Genomic DNA, 27288 nt, shown 5'->3' with positions numbered 1-27288 from the left:
CCCAGCTCGGGACAGGTAGAGTGGCCAAGTCACTGGAAATGTCCAGCTGCTTCACGCATCAGTGGATGTGGACCCAACAAGTTGGTCTGGGCCAGCTGGCAGCAAAGTAGCTTATGGCGGAAAGCAGTACAGTGTGTACACTCTATGGTGGAAGTTAATGCAGCCTGAGCATGGGATAAGCCTGGACATGCTGCACACATGGGGGAAATTTTGTTGCAGCAGGAACAAAGCTTTGGGCTTTTCCTGACTTCGCGTCCGTTATCAGCCCTGGTCATCTTTAGCTTTCGGGCTGTAGACGCTAGCAGGCCTGGGAATATGTTAAACACTGCTACTGCTTGTGAACTAGCATGCAACTGTACAGCTAGGAACAAAGCGCCTGCAAGTTGGTGTACAGTTTAGCATCCAATAGCACAGTTTTGAGCGAGAAGAGGTTTTTGAATGACTGATGCTATTTCAACCTAATATATAGGATGAGGGCCTCATCCCCTCCTGACATAGATGTCACTATTTGCAGCCAATCATGGCTGGCATTGTGTTATTTGAGTTTCTAATGAGGCCACGCAGGAGGCATTTCCATAGTGAGACACAAAACAAATGCTATGAAAGAGAACCAAAGGATGTAATGCAAATCTTTGACACTGTGAACCTCACACCCATCAAACGGGCATACAATTACTCATTTTTTCCAATGGCTGGATCCAAAGTGATATATTCAGAATAGCACCACCCTAGCAATGTTTGACATAAGCACAAGAGAAAAAAACTACAGAACGCACAGAATGGAGTGAGAGAAGCAACACTGGATGTCATTAAGGAGCAAGGAGGGAGGCAAGGTGGAGTGTTCTGGATCCTACATGTTGACATGGACATGGGAGGGGGATAAGCAATTTGGGGTCAGCGACTACACAGGTTATTTTGTCTATGGCATAATCTAAAGGTGGGTAGCTCTGTGATGTCTCTCTATGTACAGAAACACCTGACATAAGGATATACAAATATAGACAGTATATTGCATGTAATCTGTGACGTTTAGACACAAATGTGATGGAGAAGAACACAATGAAAAAGCTACAGCATTAGAAATTCAGCGTATGAAAAGAAGACATTAAGAAGGATGACGAAGAAAAGTTGAATAGAGACAGAAAAGAAAATGAAGATTTAGAAACAGTTGGGAAGATGGTAAAATAGTGGAAAGGAAGGAAGCAAGGAAGGAGGGTAAAGTAAGAGAGGCAGATGATGGGAACAATGAAATAGAGAGGGGAAAAGACTTTGCTCCAGCAATTAGTTCATACACATGCCAAGATGCAAACATTCAGTGTTTCCCTGCAGCACTCAGACCTGCAAACCCCTCAAATCTAGCAATCAGCCTGAATTATAATAATTCAAAACACTGCCTTCACAGTGGAATTAAAAATGCCTCAATTTGACGCACGATATCGTAAGGTAGTATTACAGTGATTATACCAAAACGTTACACAGCATAGAAAATGGCTGGACAACACACTGGATTTGTGGGGTTTGGTGGGGGGGGGGCCCTTTGAGGCCAAATCTACTTCAGCTTACGTTAGTGATGGTGCATTTTTATGCAAGTCAAACAGAACACATTTGCCTTTATATCAGCTAACACAGACACAAGCATATAAACATGTGCACGGTGTTTTCTTTTGTACATATTTAATGAAATCTCTTCTAAGCCCTTGGCCATGAGGCTTGCTCCAAACCAGATTGAAAGTGGCATGTTTGCAGAGGCAAAATAGTGGGTTTGTGACGAACATGAAGCAATATATTTGATGAACACTTTGATGGCTGTAATGCATTCCCATTTACTTACTCCCTAACATACTCATTAAATTCTACTGGTTGTAACACGTTTCGCCTTCTTGTTGTGAGGAACTTTTCAACATCCACTCGCAAGGTCCTCCAGCTGGCACCGAAACGACTAAACTAAACTAACTACTAAATGTTTGTCTTATATTGTAAAGCGGCTTTGAGTATTTAGAAAAGCGCTATATAAAACTGATGAATTATTATTATTATTATTATTATTATTATTATTATTATTAAACTGATACACCGAGAGATTAGTAACTATAATGGTCATTAATAACAGCAGTCTGAGAACACACCAACTTCAATTTAGTTTGGAGCACACCCACCTTAAACCATTAACCTGAGGGCATGCAGTCCAGTCACTCTACATGACGCATGAGCCACTTAAATTTTTGTGTATCCTGCGGGTTGTGCCTACTAACTTCTGAAATCAAGTCAGGGAAAAGACATGTCAGTATATTCGCTTAGGTCACAAAAGCTTGAGTTGATGTGCCGTTTCACCTCTGACTGACTGCTGCAAGCATAACTCACTGTTTAAATACTTCTGAAACATGATGACGATGCCAATTTCACACATTAGTTCTCTGTCATTCAGAGCAGTATTATTGATTGAGTTGTGTTAAATGTTGAGACAGACTTAAGCAATCACTCATGCCCTTCCCTGTGTATGTCTATGTGTGTTTGCGCTTATGTGTGCTTATTTACAGCTATGGAATTATGTACTGTACTAAAAAGTGCTGTGAAAGTCCTGTAATGCAGAAAAGTACAGTCTTGAGCTCGTCTAAAGCTTTTAAAAGCTTTTGTCCCCTGCAGTCAGCTCAGCTGTCACTTACCATCCTGGTGAACACGCATGGCTGAGGCTGTGATGTCAGTGGTGACGTTGAAGTATGGCAGCCACAGGTCCTGGGGACACACAGAGTATTTCAGAGTCATTAACTTTACTATTATTTTCCCTGTGACTGATTCGAAAACATAACTCACTTGTGTTCTGGCAGACTTGCTGCAGTGAACATGACAAAAGATTTTGTGACCCACAATCCCTCACCTCAGCTTGCTTGTCCTGGAACACTTTATAGATGCTGGTGTTAAAGGCAGAACCAGAGAACATGGAGGTGATGGGATAGGTCAGGTCCAGGACTGTTTTAAATACTGAGTTCATTGCCTGTCAAACAACAAAATACAGAAGAGTCGGTCATAAGTCTATTATTTCTCATCATGTACAAAGCATTCCCTTATACACAGAAAGATGAATTGAAGGCCGCTGGGTAAATTAAACTCTTTTCATTTTAAGAGCAATGTTTAAAAATGCCACCTTAGACATACGAGCAAGACAGAAATGACTGAATAATGGATTTAAAGTTGATGTGTGCTGCACCTTGGACCACTCTCTGGCTCTCTGTTTGGTTCTGACAGCACTCCTCTCCTCTGCATACAGTGCACCAATGAATGAGCCGATTGAGGTCCCTCCCACTATGTCAATAGGAATCCCTGCTTCCTCCATAGCTTTGATCACACCCACATGAGAGCAGCCTCTGCACAAGGGAAGACAACAGTCAGCGACACTGCGTAACTTCAAGATGCACGTGGTGGTAAAGAATGACTTGAGATGTTTCCTCAGAAGGAAAGGGAACATTTTTGTCATTAAAACAGAAGAAATAAACACATTTTTGGGTTAATAGACTTATGTGTATTTGGACATTACAAAAGGGAGTTTCGGGCTGCTGACATCTTCCATTAAATTCCCATCAGGTGGGTTGACACCACTGTTGATATTACAAAACAGCTGCTCTTTGCACGTGTGCACTGACAGCTGTGGCTCTGCCCGCTCACCTGGCTCCTCCTCCTCCCAGCACCAGGGCGATGCTGTTTCCAGTCAGGACTCGGGCCAGCCGAGAGAAATCACTGTGCCTGTCTGCAGTTTTCTCAAACACCTTCTCGTAAACCTCCCTCTGCACAAACACGGACGACACACATGAATATACAGTAAAGGCATTGACTTTCACATTTAATATTTAGCAACTCAAGACCAGTGTTCACTTCCTGCACATTTCTCATGCTGAAGCTCCACTGATTTATCAGACCATCACTTCATGACTGTTTAGTTGAACATGTCAGTCTAGTCTGCCTGACTCATTGAACTTTTATCTGAGGTTTGTGCAAGTTAGGATCTATGGTCCCGACCATGGCTCTCAAATATCAGCAGCCCAACTGTGCGGTGTATTAATAAATCCCTGGTGCTGTCCGTGGTGCTGAAGTAAGAGACAGATTTGTAATTGTGCCTTTTCCCTCTCAGTCTACCTCTTCTGTCATTTTCATCTTGGATCGATAATATTTCCTGAAGTATGTACACCATAAATAATCGTTTCTGTACTAGAGTGTAGCCTGTAAACACTAGAGAGGAGTGTGACCTCCATGATCAAAGTGACAAGTAGCAGTGTGTAGTTGTGGAAGAGCATGAGGATCATAAGGACACGCTGCTGCCTGTGGTACTCCTATAATATTTCTATGATCATTCAGTAGCTTATGTGATGCTAAAAAAATACAATAAAAGACAACACTGACCAAGCCACCTCTCCTTTAGGAGGTGTACTTGGGTGTGTGTGTGTTGGTGGTGTGGGGGCAGGAAATCAATACATCACTGACCGTATGTATGTATTGAAGAATAAAAATTGCATTAAAAAAAAACAAACAAACAGAGATGACAGTAAAGTTTGCATCATACTAGTTTGCTGGGGCTGCGTCTGGAGAAGACCCTGCGGGGACACTTGAGATGCAGATGCCCGGAGCACCAGCTACGCATGTTGAGCCATTCGACTGTCCTGGAGGGACCCGGCCCATCTTCTTTGTGCAGGAGGACCAGCTGCTTCAGAGCCCGAACTGCTGTGTTCTCCAGCATCTGCTCCAACTGGAGGGGAAGAGAAACAACAGTTAGAAAAGACATAAAGAGAGAACATGTACCTATTTGTAATTGAACAATTTGTTTGTTACTGGAAATCCCATCTCGCTTCCTCTTTCCCCTCCTGGGCACACACATACCTCTCCCAAGGTGGGCTCCTGGTCCCCCAGGCCAACGATGAGGATGCAGTCGGCCTGACGGATACAGCGCTGAGTCCATGGCGTCATGCTGTTGTCAGTCTGGTACAGGACAATCCGATTGATGTCCTCCTGCTGGGCCAGCCAGCCAGACAGACGGTACTCATGGATACTGATGGATACAGAGGAAAAGCAGGGATGAGGATACAAAACAGGGTTTTAATTCACTGAAACAGACAGTGACTGAGAGGAAAGAAAAGCAACAGGGATTAACATCATGGCAGAACAAAAACATGTAATAGAAAACAGGCTATGATGACAGGAAGAATAAAGTGAAAAAAGACAAACCCAAAGTGGGGAAAAAAAGAGTGAAGGAGGAAATGAAAGATGACGAGATGTTTTTGAGATTGTCAGACTGACCTGTCCAAAGCAGAAGCACCCAGTCGCTCTCTGATAATGTCACTGGTTAATAGCAGAGTGGGCCCTGCAAGTGTCAGACAGAGGCAGCGTAAAATGTGTGAATACAAAAAAAATGTAGATTTCTGATATAACCAGGAACTAAACCTAAATCCAGCAATCCCAGATTGTCAAAGGGCTGCTGCGGACAATAAAAAATGTGTGGGCCTACCGATGGCACTGAGGGCATGGCTGAGCTCCAGGTTGAACGCGTTGATCGGCACCTCATCACACACAGGCAGGACAGCCACAGTGGAGAGGTTGCTGGCGGGGTTAGTGACATCGGCACTGGTTGTCATACTGGGCAGGCTTAGGGCTGAGCCTGGAAGACGGGATCACACAGTGTGTAAATGGAGAATACTGTGCATTAAGTGCATCAGTGTGTTTATGTGCACAAGAAAGGCTCCCGATCATCACCTTACCTGAGAAGGGCCCGCGACCCTGCTGCAGGTTTCCCAGAATCTTCTGGCCTAACAAGTGGATCAGTCTCGTCACCACCTGAACAGACATCGAGCATCAGCACCATTTCATCTGTACACATGAGCACAACCGGATAAAGACGAAGTCACTGACCTGGGGGTATCGTCTCTTGATGTTGTTGAGTGTTCCCTCGGGCAGTTTGACCAGCTCAGTGTCTCTCACAGCGTGGACGGTGGTGGCTCTTGGCTGTCTGGTTAAGGCCTCCACCTAAAGAAGAAGGCAAGATCATGAGATGTTTCAGACATAAAAAACATATTCAAACTTACATTTCTGTAAAAATGTGAAAGTCTGTTTAAATCTAGTGTGAAAAGACATCTTATGAAAAGGGTCCTGATGTGGTAAGATCCACTCACACATCATTACAAGAAGCTTGAAACAAACACACTGCAAAACTTGCAACTGCAGCTCATCAAGGCTTAAACATAATAGCCCTTTTTAACTTGCTCATTTTCAGCCTGCATGATTTCACATGGATTTCCTTTAAATGCATGCAGAATGAAACTGCAACTGAGGAGGACAGAGTCTGGTTCTCACCACTCCGATGAGGTCTCCTCTGCCGTATTCCCCAACTAGTTCTTTCTTGCCATTGGCCTTGCGTATGACTGAACGCAGACGTCCATTCAGAACAATGTAGGTGCAGTCTGACTGGTCGTCCTGTCTGTAGATGTGAAGAGGAAAAACACAAATATTACAGCTGTCATTGCACATAAACTGTAAATGACAGAGTAAATGAACAAGGATGTGACGTTAACACAAGGCAACGGCCGAGTACAGTTTGCACAAAGAGGGAAAATATTTGCCTGCATGTTTAACAAAGAAAAAGCTGAAGTAGAATACCTGTACAGGGCTCTGCCAGCCTCCACAGCCATCCAGTCGATGGCAAAGTCCATCTGCCGGACAAAAGGAGACATGCGGATGGCCACCGTGTGAGCGGCACTGAGCACCACACTGGGCTGCTCCCTCATGATCCTGCAGGGGGCAGCATACAGCACAGGCACAGACTTGAGCAACACTTGCTATCCAGTATTTCTATTGTTCATAAGCAGGTGTTTTATAGTAAAAGTGAATGGTTCCAATAATTATGGAAGATCAATATGTCTGTATAGAAAGCTTAATTTGAAATTCAGACTGTGTAATTGCACTGTAGGAGATATAATTGGACAGAGCTGTATGCCTGCTGAAAGTGGACTGTTGACTCACTCATAGAAATCCGACTTTGAGATCTTGAGGTAAGTGCAGTCTCTGACGGCCTTGACGGTGAAGATGAGGGGCTCTCCAGTGAGGACAGCGAGCTGGCCCACCATCTCCCCTGGGTGGGTCACAAACAAGCAGACAGCCTCCTGCTTGTTAATCATCCGCTGGTAGACGTGCAGACAACCAGACAGGACAAAGTGCAGACTCACGTCCTAAAGGAGCGAAAAGAGGAAGAGAAAGAAAAAACAAAACAAGGGAAAAAGAAACATAACTTAAATGTGTTATCTGACAAATTCTACTTGCAGTCACTCAGTTACTTATTTACTATATTTGATTACAATACTTGCTAAGGACAAATGGACCAGTCCATTCCAGGTTTTTAAAAAGGCGGTCCAGTGTGTCTTGTGCTCAGTACCTGATCTCCTTGTCTGGCTAAGACGGCTCCAGCCTTTGCATGATGCAGAGTCACTCTCCCATTTAACAAGGATGGGTCCTGGTTTTAAGTAGAAAGACAGAGGAGAAGTCCAAAAGCTCAGTCAAGCAGCGATAAAAGAGTGAGTCACAGTGGAGGAGCAATGTGGATGAACTGTCTTCATCAGCTTACATGTAGTTACACCAACGTGATGTTTGAAATATTAAGGCTAGCAATACTGACGCAGAGGCACACAGAGAGGGTTTACCACATACTGCATCAAAGGCATGTGGACAACTTTCTACCAGATTTGGCGTCAGGCTAAAATCTGGATTAGAATTCGACAGAAAGGCTGAATGTTTAAATCTATGAAACTTTCTAAATGATCAATACAATACGTTACAGTGACTAGTATCCACTTCAGCTGAACTGTTCATTTTTTTAAGATTACTTAGCCAACATATTCTGTTACCACTTTTTTTCTTATATATTAGCAAACACACAGGAATGGCTGTCTTCTGTGGCTTCAAACTGAGGAATGGTGAGTAAATGTAAATGGCTGTAAATGATGCCTAAAAAAGATCTTGCTGCCATTTGCAATTATAATTTTTAAAGTCAATCACCTCAATCCTCATGAGTTTGAGGACCTCTTTCTGGGCCTCTTCAAACAGTGCCATGCTCGATCGACTGGTTACAGGTGTGAAAATATTGTCCACTCCTGACTCTTCTTCTGGATACAGATAGATCCCTGAGGGAACCTCATCCACTGTCACCCTCCTCTCCCGCTGGTCCTGGGATACAGACTGTAATGACACACATACAATAAAGTGTTCGATGAGGCTCAATCTGAAAGGGGATTTCCTCCTGTTTCAAATTGACATTACAGTATGTTCCTACAAAAAGCTATGAATTGTCATGGTAAGATGATGTGTCAACTAATATTAAATACATAGCTGTGTTTTTGACGTACTGAACACTAAAAATCACATTTACAAATATTTTAGAGCGTCGATCACTTTCTTGTTATTCGTGCTCTGGGGTGAACTTCTTTGTTCTCAAACACTACTGCAGCTGCTGGCGCAATTACTCAATTTTATTGCTATTAAACCTTATCTTATGTCTCTTAAGAGTCTGCAGTGTACTGACCCGAGTAAAAGTAGGAGGAGTGTTGCCATCCTCTGCAGACACAGAGATCCGTCCTCTTTCGTACGCCATGTCAAAGTCTGATCTCAGACTTTTCTGTATACCTGCACAGACAAAATGCAGACAGTCTTCCATCAACATGCAGCTTTTTGTTAGGGTGAAAAACATGCATCTTAACTTTGAGTCATTATTGTGTTTTAGCAGAACAAATGAAAAGCTTAGCATATGCTAACAGTCCAAACAGGACAAGAGGCTAAATGTGTAGAGTGATTTAAAAAAAATTTAAAAAAAAATCATCACCCTATAATCTGCGATTTTCAGAAACCAGAAAAAACTGACATGTTGGATCCCCAAGATTCCATCTGAAACTACAACTAAAGTGTGAAGATGAGTCTGAGAAAGGGGGGGGGGGTTATCCTGTGAGCCTTTTTGAGACACAGCTGTGTTCATTTTTTTAAGAGTGTAAACGAGGCTCAAATCTCTATAACCTCAGCCAAGGTTAGCATGATCACCCTGTCTGCTTTTATTCTCATAAAGATATCAGTGAGCAGAAGAAAGCAACTGCAGTTTGCCCTCACGTCATTCTGCCATGCCAGGCTTTCTAAGCATGACTTCACTGCTGGCTATCACGTGTCAACATCTGGGTTGTCATAGCCATAAATCTCTCTGTGCGAACATGCCCTTACGTGCAGATGGTTGAGATAGCGTTGTTTGCCTTTCTAACTACAGAGCAAGGACTTGTCTTGTCACATAGCTACAGTGAGTAACTGTTCATAAATGTTCAAAAGAAAAAAAACAATTATGGTGTCAACAGCTTGAATAAAATACTTTGAATGTGACGGGTGTAGACAGGCCCAAAGACCATGTGCGTGCAGTGTAATGTTGACAGGTATGACCACAGCGAAGTGTGACAACAGCTGAGCGGGCTGGTTTTAGGACACGTGTACCTAATCCTTCTGTGGTGATAGGGTCAGATAATTCAACGAAGAATCTTTCCACTCTCTCCATCTTTTTTTCTTCAGGCATGTCAGTAACGTTTCTACTTAAGTGCTTTGTCAAAGTAGAACACAAGTAGGAACACGTCCTGTTTCTTTTATTCTAAAGAAAACTTTATCCCTCACCAGCAATGTCCACGGGCATGGAGATGGTCCTGCTAAGTGTTGGCACTGTTGCTCCATCCTTCCCCTGTTCCCCTCCTGCACATACAGGAAACCACAGATTCAGAATTTAACAAACAACCAAACACAAAATTGGAGGAAGATGGAGAGTCGAGGCAGAAACCAATAAACACATAATAAAGATTAATTTTCTCCGCCTCTCAGAGTGACTTCAGCTATATTTCACAGAGTTAATTGTGCACACACAGCATTCAATCATACTATTACAGCCTTTTAAATTTGTTCTCTGTACCTGCAGTTTCACCCTTAATGGCAGCTTCCCGGTGCTCCTCTGGCACCGTCAGGCTGCCGAAGCGTTTGCCATGGCGGATGGGACTGGTGCGAGTCGGGTGGGGAGACGGAGGAGGCAGACGCGAAGGCTGCATTTCCTGTAGGACAAGTGCGAGTGATATGTGATATGTTGCATATGTTCATTTGTCAGTGCGTGTGTGATGGGGGGAGAGCCGAAAGAGAGAGACAATATTAACATTTAGTGACTCAAATCATAATCAAAACAATATGTGCACTGAGCTAATGATGCAGAATTCCCTATAAATGCCAAACCACATCATCCACAGATGTTTGCATGGGACAGTCTGGGAAGCTGTGTGTGGTGTGTGAGCGTGTGTGATAAACTCACATGGCTGAAGAGCTCATTGGTGAGTCCCAGATAGTTGTGCAGGGCTAAGACTGTTACTCTTTGGAGACGAACCATGATAATCTGAAGAGACACAACAGGAAATGAGTCACTCGACACATCACAGGTGACTTTATCAAACGGCCTCGGGTTTATGAGCGCATGCATTCATAAAACTGTACAGCAGAGCTAAACAGAACCCATAAAATACATACATGTACGTGTATGTCTAAAGTCAACCACATTACACAGCCAACTCACCTGTACTACCCGCACCAGGCTCTCGGGGTACTTCTCAAATATAGAGAGGAAGGCTTCTACAGGCAAACGGAGAACAGTGGAAACCTCTGCAGCCCGTGCCGACACCGTTCTGTAAGGCTTTTGGTGGCCCTGCACACAAACATCCCACAGAATACTTCACAAAATGCTCACATGTTAAGAAGCTCTAATGTGGGAGGTCGCTTCTTCAAGACAATTCTTGTGGCGATGTTGTTTTTTAGTCTTTAATCTCAAATGAGGAAATCTGAACAGCTGTTATTCTAACCCCATTCATTTCAGATAAACACTGGAATCATACTGATTCCTTTCAGTTTAAACTGGACTTTCACTGAATTACAATTAAAGATCAATGGAGAAGCCGTGTGTAAGGAAGTGGGTGGGGTCCAACACACTCACATCCGGCGCTGCGTCTCATTCAGTTTGCATTTTGTGTACATGTGTATTGGGGAAGTCTGTGTGTGTACAGGTGTGACCTACTGTGATGACATCCAGGATGCTGAGGAGGCTGTGGACACTGTCTCCTGGGTAAACCTCCTTCACCACACTTTCTTTGCCATCCTGGAAGATGGAAGTAAGACATGAATATCTGTGTTCACATAAATCAAGTCAGGCTCATACATTTTTCTAAGAACTTGCAGAGCTACACTCAGTTTTACCAAGGGAGATGGCAGCTGGATTGAAATCTCTCACAGAGCAAATATCTCATTTAAGACTTGTTCAATGCCACTGAAACTGGCTGTAGGATACTGTGGGATCATTATTATAGTCATTAAGACAGCAGCCTCTGCTAACGGCCATATTCCCCCAGTTCCCTAATGAGATTATCTAAATCAAATGTTAATAGATGCTAATGTGCTGTTAAAGCCAGAACTCCCATGGTTAAGCTCCTAAGTAGATTTTCTCCTGTAAGTTTTTGCTGTTGAACACTTTCAAACATATAAATCTCAAACACAAAAGCAACGGTTACATGCGTGGAGTTCACAGGTAATCAGGATGAATGGGCATGCTCACCGCTCCAGTAAGGCACAATTCTAGTTTTCCATCCTGAACCACGTAGATGCTGCTGTCAGGCTGGCCTGGCCTGAAGACGTACTCCCCTTGTTGGAACTGCACGAACACCATGTGCTTGCACAGCTCCAGGAAGAGGGGCTTCTCAAAGTGACCCAGCACACTGCAGGGAAGGACAACACAGAGGTTAGGAGGTTTGTGCACACGTAAACAGGTGTACACAGGTATGAATCTGTCCTGGGCTTATATACTCAAAAATGTGTGTTGTTTTTTTTTAAATCTGGGTTCAGTTGTGTGGAACGCTATTAACTGAACTTTATGAGCAGAGTTTGCTAGGCAACTGCTTCACAACAGAACCACACAAAAGGCATGTCTGTCAGAGTGATGCTCGTGTTTCACAGGAGGTGCCTGTGAATCATGCAAATCAACTCTGTTTCATGTAGGCACATAATAACACGACACAGACGTGACAAACAGGACCAACCTACCGGACGTTTTTGAGCATGTAGAGCACCTCAGAGGGGAGGTGGGAGTTGGCCACATCAAATTCAGTGAGATCCGCCTCTAGCACTGAGGGAGGGGGCTCCTTGGCCTGCAGGGTGGGCACTTCCTTCTTAAAGCGCAGGATCCTGCACAACAGAGAGACAGAGAGACAGGGGGATGAGGTGAAGAGTGTGAACCACTGAGAGTGAACTGGTCGTGACAGGAATAGCAGTTTCATCGTTGGTGAGAGTGAGCTTTCGGCTGTACTTTTTGGCAATGTTGAGCATCTTCTGCTTCTTCTTTAGGCGTGGCCGAGAGGACGAGGATGTACCCACCAGGGAAGAGGTAGACTGCGAAACCTGAGAGCAAACAGAGTTTAAGTCAGAGCCAGGTCATGATGAAATATTGGTATTTTCTGTCAGCCACACACTCACTTTACGCATGATTTTACGTCCGTAGAACATGACTTTGTCCCTCTTGCGGAAGCGGTATTTGGGTGCCTCCTGAGCTTCTAGGTCTGTGAAGAAGAAGAAATGACAAGGTACCACAGAAATACATACAAGATCTCATTTTTCATGACTATCATGACGTGCTCTCAGTGCATTGGTGAGAAAGGGATCACTCACTTCGAAGCTGGATCCTCCGCAAGATGAAGAAGATGAGGATGGCGATGAGGACTATGGCGATGCCCGCACCAATCACCATCCCCACCATCTGAAGAGAAAAGAGCAAAAGAGGACGAGAGTTGGTCTGCGTAATGGCTTGTACTGGCTGCAGCACTAAAGTTAAATATTTTTTTAACAGATTAAAAGCACTTCATTATTTCATCTACATACTTATGCTTTCTACATATTATTTAGCCAAAAAGTACTTTCTGACTTGCTCTTCCTCTGGTGAAACATGCATGGTAGCAACACGACTCCCTTCAGGGGTGACCCGACAGCAAGCGAATGAATGCAATGGCAAAAGGTCAAAGTTTTTCAGAGAAACTCACCATGCTCGTCTGTAGTTCCTCCTCCACAAATGTCTTGAGATTATTAAACCCGTCCTAATGTAACAGAAAAATACAGACAAATTATTCATCCAAACAAACAACTCAAACCTCTCCAGGCAGCAGGATGCTCAGTAGCATGACCGCTGGCTGCTACCTCCCACGGTACAGTGAGGCTGAAACACTGAGTCTGGGCCTGAAGGCTTCAGTTCCACTGAAGTGTAATGGAATGTGGGAATAAGGGATTTGCCCTGGAGGCAGGAATGTCTGATTATCAGAGCCGCGAAAATGAGAGGACAAGGGAATGAAGACGTAACATCTTATCTGACTTCGTCCACACTTGCCCTTACATGTGTAACAATATCTCTAAACACTTCACATCCACGTTTTACTCCGGGGCACCGCTCTGAGCTTCCCTGCTCTGCTCCTGCTGTACAAACTGAGGATTCCAGATGTGACGATGTTGGGTTCACGGGCTACAAACTAGCACACTGTAAGGCAGGGCTGGAACAGATGAGTGAAGTTGTTCCATTAATGTATCTGTAACTGTAACTGCAGGGAGTGTACAGATCCTGTGGCCAAGATAAACTCGTTTGTTCTGCTGCAATATATCCAGAAAAAGCAGATAGCACTAAATTTGATTATTTCCTCATGTTAGCAGGAGCAAACTGACCCAGAAAAAACAAACACGTTCAGACAATAAAATCTTATCAGGCTCTGACTGTCTAGAGTCCAGGTCACAGTCTGCAGGTCACTCTACACGATGACCTGTGCTGAATCTCAGGCCCAGAGCTCCCCTGATTCCTAACTGATCCAGTAGCTGGGGGTGTCCAGACTGGCTCTGAATAGGAAATAATACGGCCTTCTGCTGCCATGAGAGGATGTCGCTTCTCTGCAGAAGGACAAGGCCCATGGGCTCACAACAAGATATAATGAAAAGCGATGGAGCTGGAGTCTGGGTGAGGCAGAGAGACACAAAACGCAACTGATCATGACAGAAACCCAGCCAGAAAAGATCAGACGAAAAAATAAGAACAAACATGTAATGGCTTGTTTCTAATCATGTGCATTGCCTTCCCAAACTAAGCAGCTAAACAGAGAACATATCCTGACTGAAAGCAATGAGCTTCACTAAAAAGACTTAAGTTCAGTAACCTAAACTAATCAATTATTTACTCATCAAAACAAGACTGTGAGTGCAGGGAATGGAAAGATCCTGTGGCCATGAGGAGCTTGTTTGTTTCACTGTGTGCGTGTGTGTGTGTGTGTGTGTGTGTTTGGGTAGCTAGCGGTCAGATACAGCATTGTAAGAGCAAGAGTAACACTGTATGTTTTTAGTGTTCTGGCTGACTGCCAATGAGACTACATGTCTATAATCAGTGGTTATTGATTACTGTGTGTGGAGCTACGGGTCGTTTGGCAGTAAAAGGCCTAAAGTGGACACTGGGGAAACTGACAAAGGGGCTGACAGATGGTTGAGTGCATGGAAAGTTTACATGTGTGGAATTTACAGAGTTATGGTCATGGCTGCAGTAAAGTGACAAACTGAAAGTGAAACTTGCAGTCCTCTTTAGTTTAGGCCAAGTGTCATCAACAATGTTTCAGGTGCTGCTGTTATGCAAAGCATAGCCTGTGCGCTGCATTTGACTGTTGAACTAACGGTCAGCAATAGAGACAAGTAATGCAAAAACTTTATTTCAAAGGGGAGCTCAACATCCCAGATGACTTGGGGAAGGCTGCTTCACTGTGGGAATTTTATGGCCTGTGAATGCTGTGAACTGTCATCTTCAGCTGGGAAAGACCAGCCACATTTATGTTGGCCGGAGGGCATGTTGAGTTTGTTGTTAGTCAGTAAGTCAGTATGGTTTGCTATTATGAGCTGCTATTGTGTTTTGTGCAGCTAATTGGTTCTTCTCTTTTTCATGTGTGACAGTCTTTCTGTGTGTCTAAGGCAAGCTACTCTTGCCTCTTTTAAAAGGATGAAATTTGGGAGCACACATTGGGCTTCACCGTTTAATGAATACAGTGAACAAACCAACCTCAGGGTTGTGTCCTTCGACCTCTTGTTCCGAGGTACTCTGTCCCATTGTAACCCTGTTTCTTCATAGGGATGGTCCATCAACGGCCACTGGAAATAAGCACAGACATGCAAACTCAACAGGACTCTTTCATGGAAGACAATTTAACAGGTCGCAGTAGGAAAAGCACAGGTGTGAATATGAAAATCAATGATGGCTGAGTTCCATTTCCGGGTACTCTGCTTGCAGGCTCACTGTCACACACTTAAACAGAAAGGAGCCATTGCTAATATTATTAGTAACACCTGTGGTTTTCCTACAATGACAATTCAAAATGTTCGCTGTGAAAGAGGTCTATCAAAGGGGAAAACATGCCCATGTTCACTCGTGCACAAACACATAGATAACTTCTAATCTTCTTCCTGGCTTTTCAGATGCATCCATGGAAAGATACCACCTTAATTACTCAACAATACCAAACATGTGCTCACACATCGAGACTCAGCAGGGTTTTATTGCGGCTGCTGCCTAACGTCTGGCTGTCAAAGTCTTTTTAATTTCCTGTGACCTATAAAATTACCTCCGGACAGCTTTTACTCCTATCAAGAAAATATCTTATTGTTACTGTTATGCACACTTAAACACTTATTTGCTCCAAGCTACTGCAGAACCGGTGAGGAGAAACCAGAAAAGGCGGCTAAATGAGAGAGGAAATATGAAGCGGTTAACACGCCGTCCTGCCTTGGGACAGATACTTAATATCTCCTTAAAAATCACTTTTTCTGGGCACTATGATCAGAGAAGGATCAAATTATTGAATGATCCTAGAGCAGCACACTGCAGAGGACTCTGGGTCAGGCTTTGTCTGTCACACACACAAACACAGCAGGCCATCTAGATAACAGATAAAACCCTATCCAGATGGTAACCCCTTCCCCTCTTTTTTATCCACCCATCCCATCATTCTCCATTCACCTCCCAATGAGATGATCTTCTTACTGTCCCAGTTACTTGCTACCACTTCTATTGGGGATTTTGGGAGACTATTTAAGGTAGCAGAATAACAAAATAAGAGTTTGTGGGTGTAGTTTTTCCATACATTTTCTTTCATTGATTGCAGCAGCGATGGAGAGGTTTTCACCGGCGGTGTCTATGAGGAAGGCTGCAGAGAACCAGGATGTTTTGTTTTTGAACGTTCCTACACGGCATGTCCCTTTGAGAAATGGACTCCTGATACACTAAGAGAATACAGCAGTTTTTATTTTGTTTAATTTACTTCACAACCAAATTTCACTTGCTTTCCTTCACTGCCACTACAAAGAAACCGATGCTTCTACATACTGTAATATTACCTACTCGGGTGGTCCCTTTTTACAATCATACAACCATGCACTTTTACTAGAAGTCGGCCAGAATAACCAGGATTCTTTGACACTGGTCACTGAGCTACAGCACTGAAGCAATAATTCCTAAAGTTCACCCAGGCCGGCTACATACCACCTCCCTGCCCACATCTGCCAGTGCAGACTGATTCAGCTGACACAGGCGTATGTGCAGTAGCTGGGACAACAAGCTTCATTCACTGTCTGTGGACAAATAAACAGCTAGCTTAGCTCGCTGGGGTCCACAGATTTCCTACTCTGAGGACTCCAGCAGAAAGTGAGGCTGGGGGGAAAACAAGCTGGCGAACAACACAGGCTCTATGCTTCCTCGGGGCATACAAAGTAGGCTACAGCAGTTGCATGAAGAAGCCTTTAATCAAGCAAGCGCCTCATGGCTAATAGCCAAAACTAGAGGACCATTAGAGAAAAGAGATTATCATAATCATAGTATAGACTAAAAATAGGCCATTACCAAACTGGCTTTTAGTTTGACAATACGCTGTGATGGAACCTATTCAGAATTGTGTTACAACAAAAAACAAAGACAAAATGTTCTCTATTTTTATCCTGATCTGAGGATGGGCTGCAACGAACGTTTAGTCAATTAATCAATGGAAAAATAATCAGTTTGAATTAAATTAACTATTTTGATAATTGATCAATCCTTTCAGTCATTTGTAAAGTAGAAATACAGGAGAAATTATCTGTTATCACTATCAATAAGATGCAAATTACTGGCTATAGCTAATGATTCATCATTTGGTCTACACAAGATCTCAGCAGTCTGGAAATGTCAGTTAGCTAATCAACTGACAAACTGTTTCTGCTCTAATCTGGGTTCTGTTATTCATAACAATGCAGTGCTGATTTTGACTGCTAAAATTTGCTGAACACATCTGCCAATGGCACCGGCAATGTCCCAGTTATTGTCTAGCCTACGTATGAAGTAACAACACAATCTGGCATCAGCTGCATCTTTTGTCTTAAGTACTTCCTGCTCAATCCATAACATCAGCGGCTGGGAGAGGGCGGCTGTACTGCTGCGTGGATGAAATTCAATCAGTGAAAGGCTGAGGATGGAGTGTCATGTTACATGAAGTAACCCTGTGAGTCACAAGCAAACCACAGAACAGGATGCTGGTGCCAGGGACATGCAGTTTCAAGATCATAATCTTTCAAGTGAGAATCTTCAGCATTAATACCGTCTGTTCTGTATTCTGCACCTATTAATAACATTAAAATATGCGTCTATTAAAACACCATTTAATCCGTCAACATTTATATTTATTCCTTTGTAATAAGATGGCTTTCATTTTAAACATACTGTGAATAAATCTTAAAATACAGGTGATCCCGTAATGCTGCATGCTATGCTATATGTCGAACATTAAGGTCAGTGAATGGAAATCTGGGTTTGACACCTTGTTCTGACCCGATCTGTCTCTCACCATGAGAAATCAGCACCGGCAAATGTTAGCAAATTTTGGCAGCACTTGGATATTTCAATTGAGCCAAGCTTGTTGATTTGGGGACGTGACAGTTACTGTGCTTTTGTCCCCAGTGCTGTAAGACATCACTCCGTCTCTTAAGAAGAAGGCTGTGCAACAAAACTTTCATCAGTCTCAGTAAGAACGTTGACCAAGACTTGTTGCTACATGTAACACTTTGCTTCAGACTGTCTCTTGTCTCTGCATGGCCTCATGTGTTGTAACAGCACTGTAAGAAAAACACAGGCTGACTATCCCCTATGGATGAGACAGTCACCAACCTCCAGCCTCCTAGCAGTGCCTCCGTGAACCCAAGCCTGCGGCCATTGTTCTCTGTCAACAATGAAGCCAGTGTGACTGTACTGTCCAGGGGCAGACCTGGGCTGACTACTAACACAACTGTGTCTGTATTCATTTCACACAATACACACTCCAGGCCATGAGATTGACAATAACAAGCCTGTAGGGATCCGAGGCCTTATGTTGTGTTTGAACTCATCATTTGGATGATGCATGGTTGGAAAAAACATTACACAATGTTGTGACTCTGCAATCAATCCATATCTGAATGATTTAACAGTGGAAGAGGGTAACTACAGACGACCGCCACCTTGGTTGAATGTGTTACTGTCAACTAGGGTCAACTATCTTAGGCACAATGTGTCACCTTTGACCCTGGATGTCACGACACATCGTTAAAATTCACTTCATACTGTAAACTTATGGAAACGCGTTTAAGCTTGAGCCATCGGGAGTTTATAACAAAATAAAAAACAACATAAGCCCTAATACAAGCAAGCAAAGTACTCACCAAGGTGAACTCGGGGGACATCAGCTCATATTTCCCCCCCCAGCCAAAATAGTTTTGCATCATTTGCAGCCACAGAGGTGTTGCCTTACTGACCTCTCTTAAATCCTTTGGCAGGATTGTTTAGTTGTGTTGTAAACACACCGAGCCGGCGGGGAGCCATTTAACAGAATACTAAAAAAGTGGAGTTTTCTGTCAATAAACCTCAAGCTCGGAGGAAATGTAGGTAATTGCCACCAATTACTCCATGGAGTGTTCTGACGCAGTGGTGTCCCGTTCGCTAGCTAACAGCCACATGAATGCTATGGGTTATTGTGGCTAAATACATACACCGTTAGTTAGGCCTTATTGTTTACATTCAGACGAGTATAAAATGAGGGTTTGCCACTTAGGGAAACATTAAGCGTCAGGGTGACATTACTGCCAGACTTTAGTGAAATGTATGGGGTTCAAAATACCAGAATCAAACATTTTTCCACCATCCAGGGCAGACGGCACCTGAGTGACTATCCCCTCTATAACGTAATCTCCTGTGGCTAACGCTGTCACTAGATAACGCTAGCTAGCTATCGATGCTACCGATGGCGGTCTACTGAGGGTATCATCAAGGATGTGGAAGTAAGATGGCAGAAAGCCATCATTAATGGTCAAAGGAAAATGGTTTCTGATTATTTTTGTTTTCCCTTTTTGACCTCCGCATGAGCAATCTGATGTTACCGACACACTTGAACGCATAGCTCCTGTTTTCACCGCTACTCACCAACGCTACAGGAACACTCTGAGTAAATCACAGGACCGCGAGATAAAACGTATCACACTAAAAACATGTCATTAAATTATAGACAGGTTATTAAAGAGGGTATTTACCTGAGATGATGGACTCCCGTCAATCGTCATTGACGGTCAAATAACATAGAACGGAAATCAGCTTTCATACAACTCCTCCTGTTTTACGTCCCCCGGAACTCTGGCCAATCAACAACCGAGACGCTTTGGGGATGTGCCAATTAAAATACAAAGGACCGATATCCCACCCACTTCTATATAAATACATTGCCGGTGTCCAATGATTATTGAGGCACACAACCAGTCGATTGATGATTGGGTAATATCAGTAATGATTGACATTGTGAAATAACGTATGACAGCATATGAAATTCAGGACGTTGCTAACAGACTGACATGAAGCACGTTTGAAATTAGTTAATATTTCACGTACAACATACTATATGCTAATACATTTAAGCTTCATCACTGACTACAGTGATTGCGTGAATTATATGACTTACCAGACTGCTTTGCTCTACTGTAGCACAGATGTGCCGCTGATTGAATCAGGAAAGTCTATTCGATGACCACAGTAACTTGGTATCACACATCTTTCCCCATACCGAGTTTACATATATCAATGCAAAAAGACAGCAGATTAATCATAACCTTATAGTGTATGTCAACGTGTTAGTGAATACTCATTTTAACCACCAAGCTTACCATTCAAATAAAACTAAAGCAACATCGCCCCCTTGTGGGCACAACCTACACTATCACAAGCTGCCTTTGCTGAATTTGGCAACTCATTTTCTTTTCCTATTTTTATATTTTAAAAAAAAAAGTGTTCAAAAACTGTAATCATCAAACGGTTCTCTTTAAAATACATAATTTTTATTGTGAGGTGAATGTCCAGTAATAGGATTACAGATCTGAAATGGGCTTGTGGGGCCAGTAGGGGTATTTGACCTTGTCCAACTTGGTCTCGGGGAAGGTATTGTTGAGGTCCTCGATGGTCATCTGATCGAAGGGGATCATGTTGTTAAACTTAGCCAACTGGGATCAGACATGAAAGAAGAGAAAGGGAGGGACAGAAAATAAACAGTAAGATTATTAACAAAAAATTCCCAAAGCTGTCAATGACAAGTTTTAGCAACTAATAAATGGCTTTCTGACCTCTTGCTCATACTGAGCAATGCGGGCCTTGGATTCTTCAATGTAGGCAGATGCATTTTTGTTCTGTTAGAGAAATTTCGGTTTAACCAACAATTTTCAAAAGGCAAAACATTTTACATCAGTACAGTAAAGCTGAAATTCAGGTAATACACGGATTTGTTTGATGCAGTCACTTACAGATTCAGCCTCCTGTGAATTAATAGCACTCGTCTGTGTGTCAACAGGCTCAGGGATCTTCAGGGCTTTGAACTGTGTGTAGGAGGAACATTCATGATTTACCATTGTAACGCAATCCAACTAATGCTAAACAAACTAATGTAATTATGACTTAGCTGTACAACCACCAGCTAAACTGGTTATTTTTGCAGAGGGTCCAAGAGGAAATTTAAGCTGTAGTTATTTTTATTCACACACACTCTCACCCTCAAAGCTGTTCAAACAAAATGTAATTTCAAGAGATCTTCAAAGCGACAAGCTAATATTTTTCAGTTCAATTCTTTGGCGATGGCTCTACACACAACACCCATGAAAATATGCCAACTACTATTAAAGTGAAAACTGCTATGGAGAGTCAGAAGTAGGATTTTGACCCACATTTCATGAGAGGCTGCATAATGCACATGACCCACTGAATAATCCAGTCAAGTAGAGCTCACCTTCTTCTCGAATTCGTCAACCATGCCAGCTTTGGCCACTGCGCTCCTGTAGTAACTCCAGTCAATGCCTGCAGGAGTCTCTGGCAGGGAGTTTAGTCTGGTATAAAGAGAGAAGATGGCAGAGAAGAATGAGCAAATGTGTTTATGAGCTGATAACGATGTAAAAAGACAGACTAAAGGGAGCAACTTGGTTATATAATGTGTGCAAGACCAATACTGTAGAAACATAGCATTGCTTCCAGGAGACCAATTAACAGCTAAATGCAATTTACTGACGACCTGATAAGATGCATGAGATGCACTAATTTACTTGTTATAGTCTGCAGCTTTGATTTTCTTTCCCTAAAACTTCCCCTAATTTTCCAAACTATTTTCTAAAAACTTTCAAACTGTCCCAAATTAAATACTGACTTTAGCTCTGATGGCTAAATACAACACAGAACATCCACACACGAGGAACTGTATAAGGTAAATAAACAGATCCTAGTGTACAGATGGCCTTTCACGTATTTACATGTGATGATTGTCTTTCAAGCACCTTGCACAGCTTCTGGGTCAGGTGACCTGTGGACACTTGCCCTTTGTAACACTTACATATGCCACTGTCTATCACATGGAAGACAACTTCACTGCAAACTCCTTTGAAACTGGATTGATGCTGTTTTGCTTATGAGCAAGAAAACACATCCTCCAACAAGCAGTAGTGATTTCAGTCAACTATTAACACTCATTGTTTGTTGTGTTCTCCCACTGTATTACCAGCCAAGAATGAAGTTCTGGACTAGAAGACTGAAGCTGACTTTCTAAAGCCTGTTGTAGGTGTAACACTAACTTGGCGGCGATGCCATCAGTGCGAGTCTTCAGTGCGTTGAACATGCCCCTCTGGTTGGGTGGGACCCGCTCAGCAAACGCCACCCAGTCAATGGCCTTCAGGGCTACACGACGGGCTGCCATCCTGACTGTCTGAAGGGCAGAAGGAAACCTTGTTTAGTCGAGACAAACCTTCAAGAAAAAACGCAAAATAATGCCAGTTGCCCGTTTAAGACGTACACCTTGCTAAACCTAATGGAGCCTCGTACAAAAGCCGTGCCACACACCCTGACTTTGACATGGTTAAAATTCAGTTTATGTTCAAACCACCACCTCTCTAAATCTGTTTTAACACTGCCTGAACATTACAATCTTCACTAAATTAGGATTTATTGAAGGACTGTGCATTAGTTGAGTGTGTGTGGCCAAGTGATATGGCACTCCTTTCTGCAGCATTTCAATATGTCGCAGGTGTAATAATGGCGGCGTACATATGTATACATCATGTCATTTATACTGTCTAAACAGGCTGGTGTCGCCTAATGACTGCCTCCTGGATATGTGTCGCACGATGAGACACTTAAGCTTGTGATAAAACGCGCTGACAAGTAAGTTAGCGTTAAACGCAGGTGACGTTAAGTAAGGTGACGTTACCAACAAAGACCGTCCCACTGCAGGCGCTAATAGGTAAAGCCTGTTGTATCAGTTAACTGAAAAGACATGACAGTAAAATCATATTTCTGACTGGAGGCAATCAATGACTCTAGGCCCTTGACATTTTGTTCCAATCCAAGACCCCTGCAGATCTAGCTAACGGTAGCTTGCTCTGTTAGCCTGCTAGCCAAGGTCAGAGAAGTCTGTTTGTGACGGCAGGGTTTTTACAACACACCGAGTGAAAGTCAAGTTTTCTGCTACACAATAATGAGTGTTTAAGCGGCACGAGTCGTAATTTAAACAGATTTGCGTTAAATGTTCTTTCATTCAGTCAAACGCTCAGCTAATCCCTTCTTACCTCGCTGTACCAAACCGTAGTCTGTGACCGAAGGGAACAGCGGAAGTGCTTCTTCTTCTTGGGGATTCGGGGCGTCATGGAGGGCGCCACCGCCCCCTGCTGGACGGACTGAGTACAGCGAGTTACACACAGCGTTCGTTTATTCGTCGAAAGCACATATTGAAGGCTACATGTGCACTTTATGCTATATACTATGAATTAGTTACTTAAATGCAGTTTTCCTAATTAAAACGAAAAAATAATGTAAGTTGTAAGTTGCGTTTCTGTTATCATATTTGGCCAAGAAAGGGGACATAAAATCACCTCTTCTTGGAGGGGGTGACGAGAACAAAACCCTCAAAACCCCTCCCGCTTATATTTCCTATATATACATTTTTAAATACAGCCTGTATTATGGTGGTTTATATAAGCATAATTAAGAGAACAGCCAATTAATCTACTGGTAGGCTACAGTGTGGCAATGTAACACATAGAGGTGTGACAAGTGTGTCGAACAATAGGTAAATTAGAAAGTATGCCAATGAAATACCCCACGTTAAACGTCCACTGGGCCATTCAAAAAATGTTTTTTTTCCTCCCCTTTTTAATGATGATACCATGATTTATGTTAGTGAGCATAAAAACATCATACTAATAACAACATGCGCAGGTGAATATGTGCCTCTTGAGGTGGACAGCAACGACGTATCGGCCTGCCGCATTTTTACAATTGTAGTAAAGTCGTCTTATTGGAAATATTCTGCCCTGTACAGTCACAGGAAGAAGGCTTAGTCTCTGTTTAGAGTATTCAAAGTGCCCGTTAAACACGTTTGTGTATGTTCTTCGGGACAACACACATTTGCGTTGGTTTTCAACACGTCTGGAATATATTAAATGTGTTGGATTTAAATATATGTGCATACACAAATGCTTAATCCAAAAGTAAAATAAATATTGATGTGTGATGTTCCATAGGGGACAATATTGTGTTAAAACATTTCATTTTTTACATCCACCAATTACTGTCTAGGCTTAGAATTTATTCCCTTAGTGATTAATAAGTAAACTGCAGTATGCAGGGTATTTTGAATTAAAGTTGCGCTCAGTAAATGGCACGACATTGCAAAAACTACACAATTATTGGACCATTTTCACATTAAATAACAATTATGTTGGCCAGGCCATTAAGTTTTGGCAACAGTGGTTGATGTTTTGCATATTTACCAAGTAGCAGCTTTCTTTAAAAATCACATTAATAAACAAGTCTAAGTCTATGCTATGTTTAAAGTCATATTTCTTGGAGGAGCACTCATATAAACCCACAGCAAACCTTCAGACTCATGCTCCACTGATGGATCAGACATAAGCGCTGATAATTATTCATCAAAGTAATTATTCATCTAAAAACTAAAAAAAAACACTGAGAAAAGCTTGTAAAAGGAATCAGTCATTTTCGGGTCTTGTATAATGTTTATTTACTAAAATCAGTTCTTACAAGTAACTGAACATTTAGATAGAGTGATGTATGTACACAGTACAGATACAAAGATATTCAATAAATACCACTTTTTCCTGCTGCAGGGCTTTATGAACACTACACATTTTATTTACATTTACAGCAAAAAATCCTCAGAGAAAACCTATCATCACTCCCATAAAGGCCACATTGTGAGAGTTAAAAAAAATCTAATACACGTGTTCTTCTAAAATATTATTTTGCTCCATGTTTACAAAAAATGGAAGAAATCGTGCGAGGAGCCGCTGTACGAAAATACAAGTAGTAACAGCAGCTCTGAGAAACTGCAGATTGACCAGAAACAGTCGATGCTGATTGAGGAGAATTACTTCAAGTGATACACTAAGGCACTGCACCGTTTAAGTACTTTTTTGTTGCTTTTAAACATCCTCCTCCGCCTCAGTAGATCGCCGCCTTCGTATCTGCACACTTTAAATGTCCATTTTCACAAAGTAGCCTACTGCGGAGCGCGGCGGCCGCACTGAGGCGACATATTTAAAAACCTGACATTTGCTTTTGGAGTATTGCCCAAGTTATTCGGGCCTGTAAATCCACAACGGACGTTATCGTAAAAGGAGGAGCGCAAGTGGACACACTCATTCCAATTACGCACACTATTACTGTCCGTATAAGGAAAAAAAAAAAAAAAAAAGTGTCAGAAATTTTGCCTGTTTTCTTTTCTGGAGGTGAGAACATTTCTCTCCAAAGTGAAAACATTTTCCGAGATGGAGACAGACGCATCATCCTCATTCATAAGTGTATTGCAACCATGACAGAAGACACTTTTTTCCTCTTAAAACCACACATACACACACCGTAAATCTAAGACAAATAGTACATCCCATAAGTGACGGGTCCGCTGAACAGTCCTGGGACCGGCAGATTGGGCCTCGGGAAGGCGCTTGACGGGCCCCATGTCGGAGACCCCATGTGCGCTCCGAGGGGGAACGGCAGCGCGAAAGCGGGCAGGACGGGCTTTGAGGCCAGTTTAAACTTTTCCAGCTCGGCCTCCTGCAGTCTCTTGGCTTTGGCCCGCCTGTTCTGAAACCAGATTTTGACTTGAGTCTCCGTCAGGTTGAGAGAGTTGGAGAACTCGGCTCTCTCGGCGATGGAGAGGTATTGCTTCTGACGAAACTTGCGCTCTAGCGCCAGCAGCTGGGAGGTAGTGAAGGGCGTGCGAGGTTTCCTGTTGTTTTTGTGTTTCCTTAAAGTACACTGAGTTGGACTCGAGCTCCCTGTTAGAGAAAAAATGACAACGACAAATGGCTGAGGTTAGATGAGACTGAAGCCCAGTTGTTATGGGAAATCTTGATCGTCACAGCAGGTGAACACATGAGCCTTCAAACTTGAATGCATGATGCAGCGAGTAAACACACACCAATAAATCGGCTTTACTGTATTATGTTGACAAGAGGAGATCTTGTGTCAATCTGCATCACAACCTGATCACACTGAGTCGTTCAAATAGTCGTTTAATTACGCTGAGAGCCTCGAACTTTAAATATCTGCTTGCATACATCATTTGTAAATAAATAATATTAAGAAATATAAGAGAGAACAATCTAGCGAAGAGCCAGTGCAGCAGCCAATTATGTGCCTCATGTGCTCAGTGGCACAACACTTCACCATAATTTAGCTGCTGTTTTTGAGATATAACATAAAGCAAAGTGCACGACAGAAACATACGCACAGTCTGATGAGCTGTGGGAAATCTTAACATTACTGTGACACCGATAGGAAAAGATCATCAGACTTCAACCTAACACTGAATATTCTTTGCGGCCTTGGTTAATCGACAGGGAGTGATGAGTACATGCATGCAGTGTGTCCTTGTTTTAGAGTTTGTGCAGCAGAGGGACGGACTTACGAGGCGGAGTGGAAAAGGAGGACGTCTGGAACCAAGTGCTCTGATCTTTCTCACAAAACTGCGGACTGTCCTCGCTGGAACTACTGGAAACACCCTGCGAGCTCTCCACGGAAACCTTCCTCTCCGCGTAAAGAGTCCTTGGAGAGAACTGCGCGCCGCCTTGCCCAGCCACGGGCTTCGGCACGACCAGAGCTAAATCTGAGGGGGAGTAAGAAGTCCGACAGGTGGTCTTCTTGGAAATCAACGACTCGACGCTAAACGGGAGGCTGCTCCGCTGGAGTTTGTATCCTTTCTCGGTGGTCATGTCTTTAGGCTGAAGTTCCTCTCCCTCCGTATCCGTCTCCTCTCTTTGCTGAAGCTGTTTGGCGTCTTGGGACGGCGACCCCTGCCCAGGATTCATCATGATACAGGGGGATGGGGCCATGCACCTCCGTGCGGCCCGTTCACAGGAATGGAGTTGCTGAGGTGTACAGTGTCCAATGTGCGTCTCCGCGCTGTCAGCGGCGCCCAGTAGCTTTTACGCGCTGTACGGGGTCGTCTATAAAAGGACAGGGGCTGTTCCCCCTCCCCGCTCCCGCCAATCAGCTCGTCAAGTTGGCCTCGTGACGTCACCGAGTGTGGTCTTGATTGGCCCGCTGCCTTCCAAGGGAACATCAAGAGGCCTTTGAAAGGAAGGAGAAGTTAATCATACAGACCCCATGCGGCG

At 43.1% G+C, this 27288-nt stretch overlaps 3 protein-coding genes across 8 annotated transcripts in view; all 3 read right to left on the bottom strand.

Annotated features, from left to right (window-relative positions):
• pnpla6 (patatin-like phospholipase domain containing 6) overlaps positions 1 to 19743 on the bottom strand; it is a 29624-nt gene extending 9881 nt beyond the window's left edge. For all 6 annotated transcript variants that reach the window (XM_076727544.1, XM_076727545.1, XM_076727547.1 and 3 more), the window contains exons 1-29: positions 19666 to 19743; positions 15143 to 15231; positions 13107 to 13160; positions 12739 to 12826; positions 12547 to 12629; positions 12380 to 12471; positions 12118 to 12258; positions 11633 to 11792; positions 11099 to 11179; positions 10604 to 10732; positions 10346 to 10426; positions 9959 to 10094; positions 9670 to 9744; positions 8552 to 8652; positions 8029 to 8208; positions 7409 to 7486; positions 7000 to 7205; positions 6637 to 6768; positions 6334 to 6457; positions 5893 to 6006; positions 5742 to 5817; positions 5492 to 5641; positions 5284 to 5347; positions 4867 to 5035; positions 4553 to 4735; positions 3661 to 3779; positions 3206 to 3362; positions 2876 to 2992; positions 2664 to 2733 (exon numbers count right to left, since the gene is read on the bottom strand). In XM_076727544.1, coding sequence (XP_076583659.1) covers positions 2664 to 2733; positions 2876 to 2992; positions 3206 to 3362; positions 3661 to 3779; positions 4553 to 4735; positions 4867 to 5035; positions 5284 to 5347; positions 5492 to 5641; positions 5742 to 5817; positions 5893 to 6006; positions 6334 to 6457; positions 6637 to 6768; positions 7000 to 7205; positions 7409 to 7486; positions 8029 to 8208; positions 8552 to 8652; positions 9670 to 9744; positions 9959 to 10094; positions 10346 to 10426; positions 10604 to 10732; positions 11099 to 11179; positions 11633 to 11792; positions 12118 to 12258; positions 12380 to 12471; positions 12547 to 12629; positions 12739 to 12826; positions 13107 to 13160; positions 15143 to 15190 — 3208 coding nt within the window. In that variant the 5' untranslated portion in view covers positions 15191 to 15231; positions 19666 to 19743. The remainder of the gene's footprint in view (positions 1 to 2663; positions 2734 to 2875; positions 2993 to 3205; positions 3363 to 3660; positions 3780 to 4552; positions 4736 to 4866; positions 5036 to 5283; positions 5348 to 5491; positions 5642 to 5741; positions 5818 to 5892; positions 6007 to 6333; positions 6458 to 6636; positions 6769 to 6999; positions 7206 to 7408; positions 7487 to 8028; positions 8209 to 8551; positions 8653 to 9669; positions 9745 to 9958; positions 10095 to 10345; positions 10427 to 10603; positions 10733 to 11098; positions 11180 to 11632; positions 11793 to 12117; positions 12259 to 12379; positions 12472 to 12546; positions 12630 to 12738; positions 12827 to 13106; positions 13161 to 15142; positions 15232 to 19665) is intronic.
• Positions 19744 to 20438: 695 nt separating this feature from the next.
• On the bottom strand, positions 20439 to 23273 carry LOC143319513 (ATP synthase peripheral stalk subunit d, mitochondrial-like). Its single transcript, XM_076728560.1, has 6 exons — positions 23221 to 23273; positions 22231 to 22361; positions 21399 to 21495; positions 20920 to 20991; positions 20743 to 20805; positions 20439 to 20622 (listed from the first exon to the last, which is right to left on the bottom strand). Exons 2-6 carry the CDS (start codon positions 22350 to 22352, stop codon positions 20491 to 20493), a joined length of 486 nt encoding a protein of 161 aa, XP_076584675.1. The 5' UTR covers positions 22353 to 22361; positions 23221 to 23273; the 3' UTR covers positions 20439 to 20490.
• A 1381-nt stretch (positions 23274 to 24654) lies between these two features.
• On the bottom strand, positions 24655 to 27069 carry LOC143319748 (homeobox protein MSH-C-like). Its single transcript, XM_076728937.1, has 2 exons — positions 26583 to 27069; positions 24655 to 25950 (listed from the first exon to the last, which is right to left on the bottom strand). Exons 1-2 carry the CDS (start codon positions 27004 to 27006, stop codon positions 25538 to 25540), a joined length of 837 nt encoding a protein of 278 aa, XP_076585052.1. The 5' UTR covers positions 27007 to 27069; the 3' UTR covers positions 24655 to 25537.
• Positions 27070 to 27288: the final 219 nt, after the last annotated feature.

The sequence above is a fragment of the Chaetodon auriga genome, chromosome 4, assembly GCF_051107435.1.
Source record: "Chaetodon auriga isolate fChaAug3 chromosome 4, fChaAug3.hap1, whole genome shotgun sequence".
NCBI lineage: Eukaryota > Metazoa > Chordata > Actinopteri > Chaetodontiformes > Chaetodontidae > Chaetodon > Chaetodon auriga.
This window is presented reverse-complemented; position numbering and strand designations above follow the sequence as displayed.

What these genes read in the sequence shown, in the direction of transcription:
- LOC143319513 (XM_076728560.1), bottom strand. Translation starts at nt 22,352, where the DNA reads ATGGCAGCCCGTCGTGTAGCCCTGAAGGCCATTGACTGGGTGGCGTTT. An exon ending in ATTCACAGGAGGCTGAATCT is followed by an intron (nt 20,806 to 20,919) that starts GTAAGTGACTGC and finishes TTTCTCTAACAG; the next exon opens with AACAAAAATGCATCTGCCTA. An exon ending in TTGCTCAGTATGAGCAAGAG is followed by an intron (nt 20,623 to 20,742) that starts GTCAGAAAGCCA and finishes GTCTGATCCCAG; the next exon opens with TTGGCTAAGTTTAACAACAT.
- LOC143319748 (XM_076728937.1), bottom strand. Translation starts at nt 27,006, where the DNA reads ATGGCCCCATCCCCCTGTATCATGATGAATCCTGGGCAGGGGTCGCCG. An exon ending in CTCCTTTTCCACTCCGCCTC is followed by an intron (nt 25,951 to 26,582) that starts GTAAGTCCGTCC and finishes TTTCTCTAACAG; the next exon opens with GGAGCTCGAGTCCAACTCAG.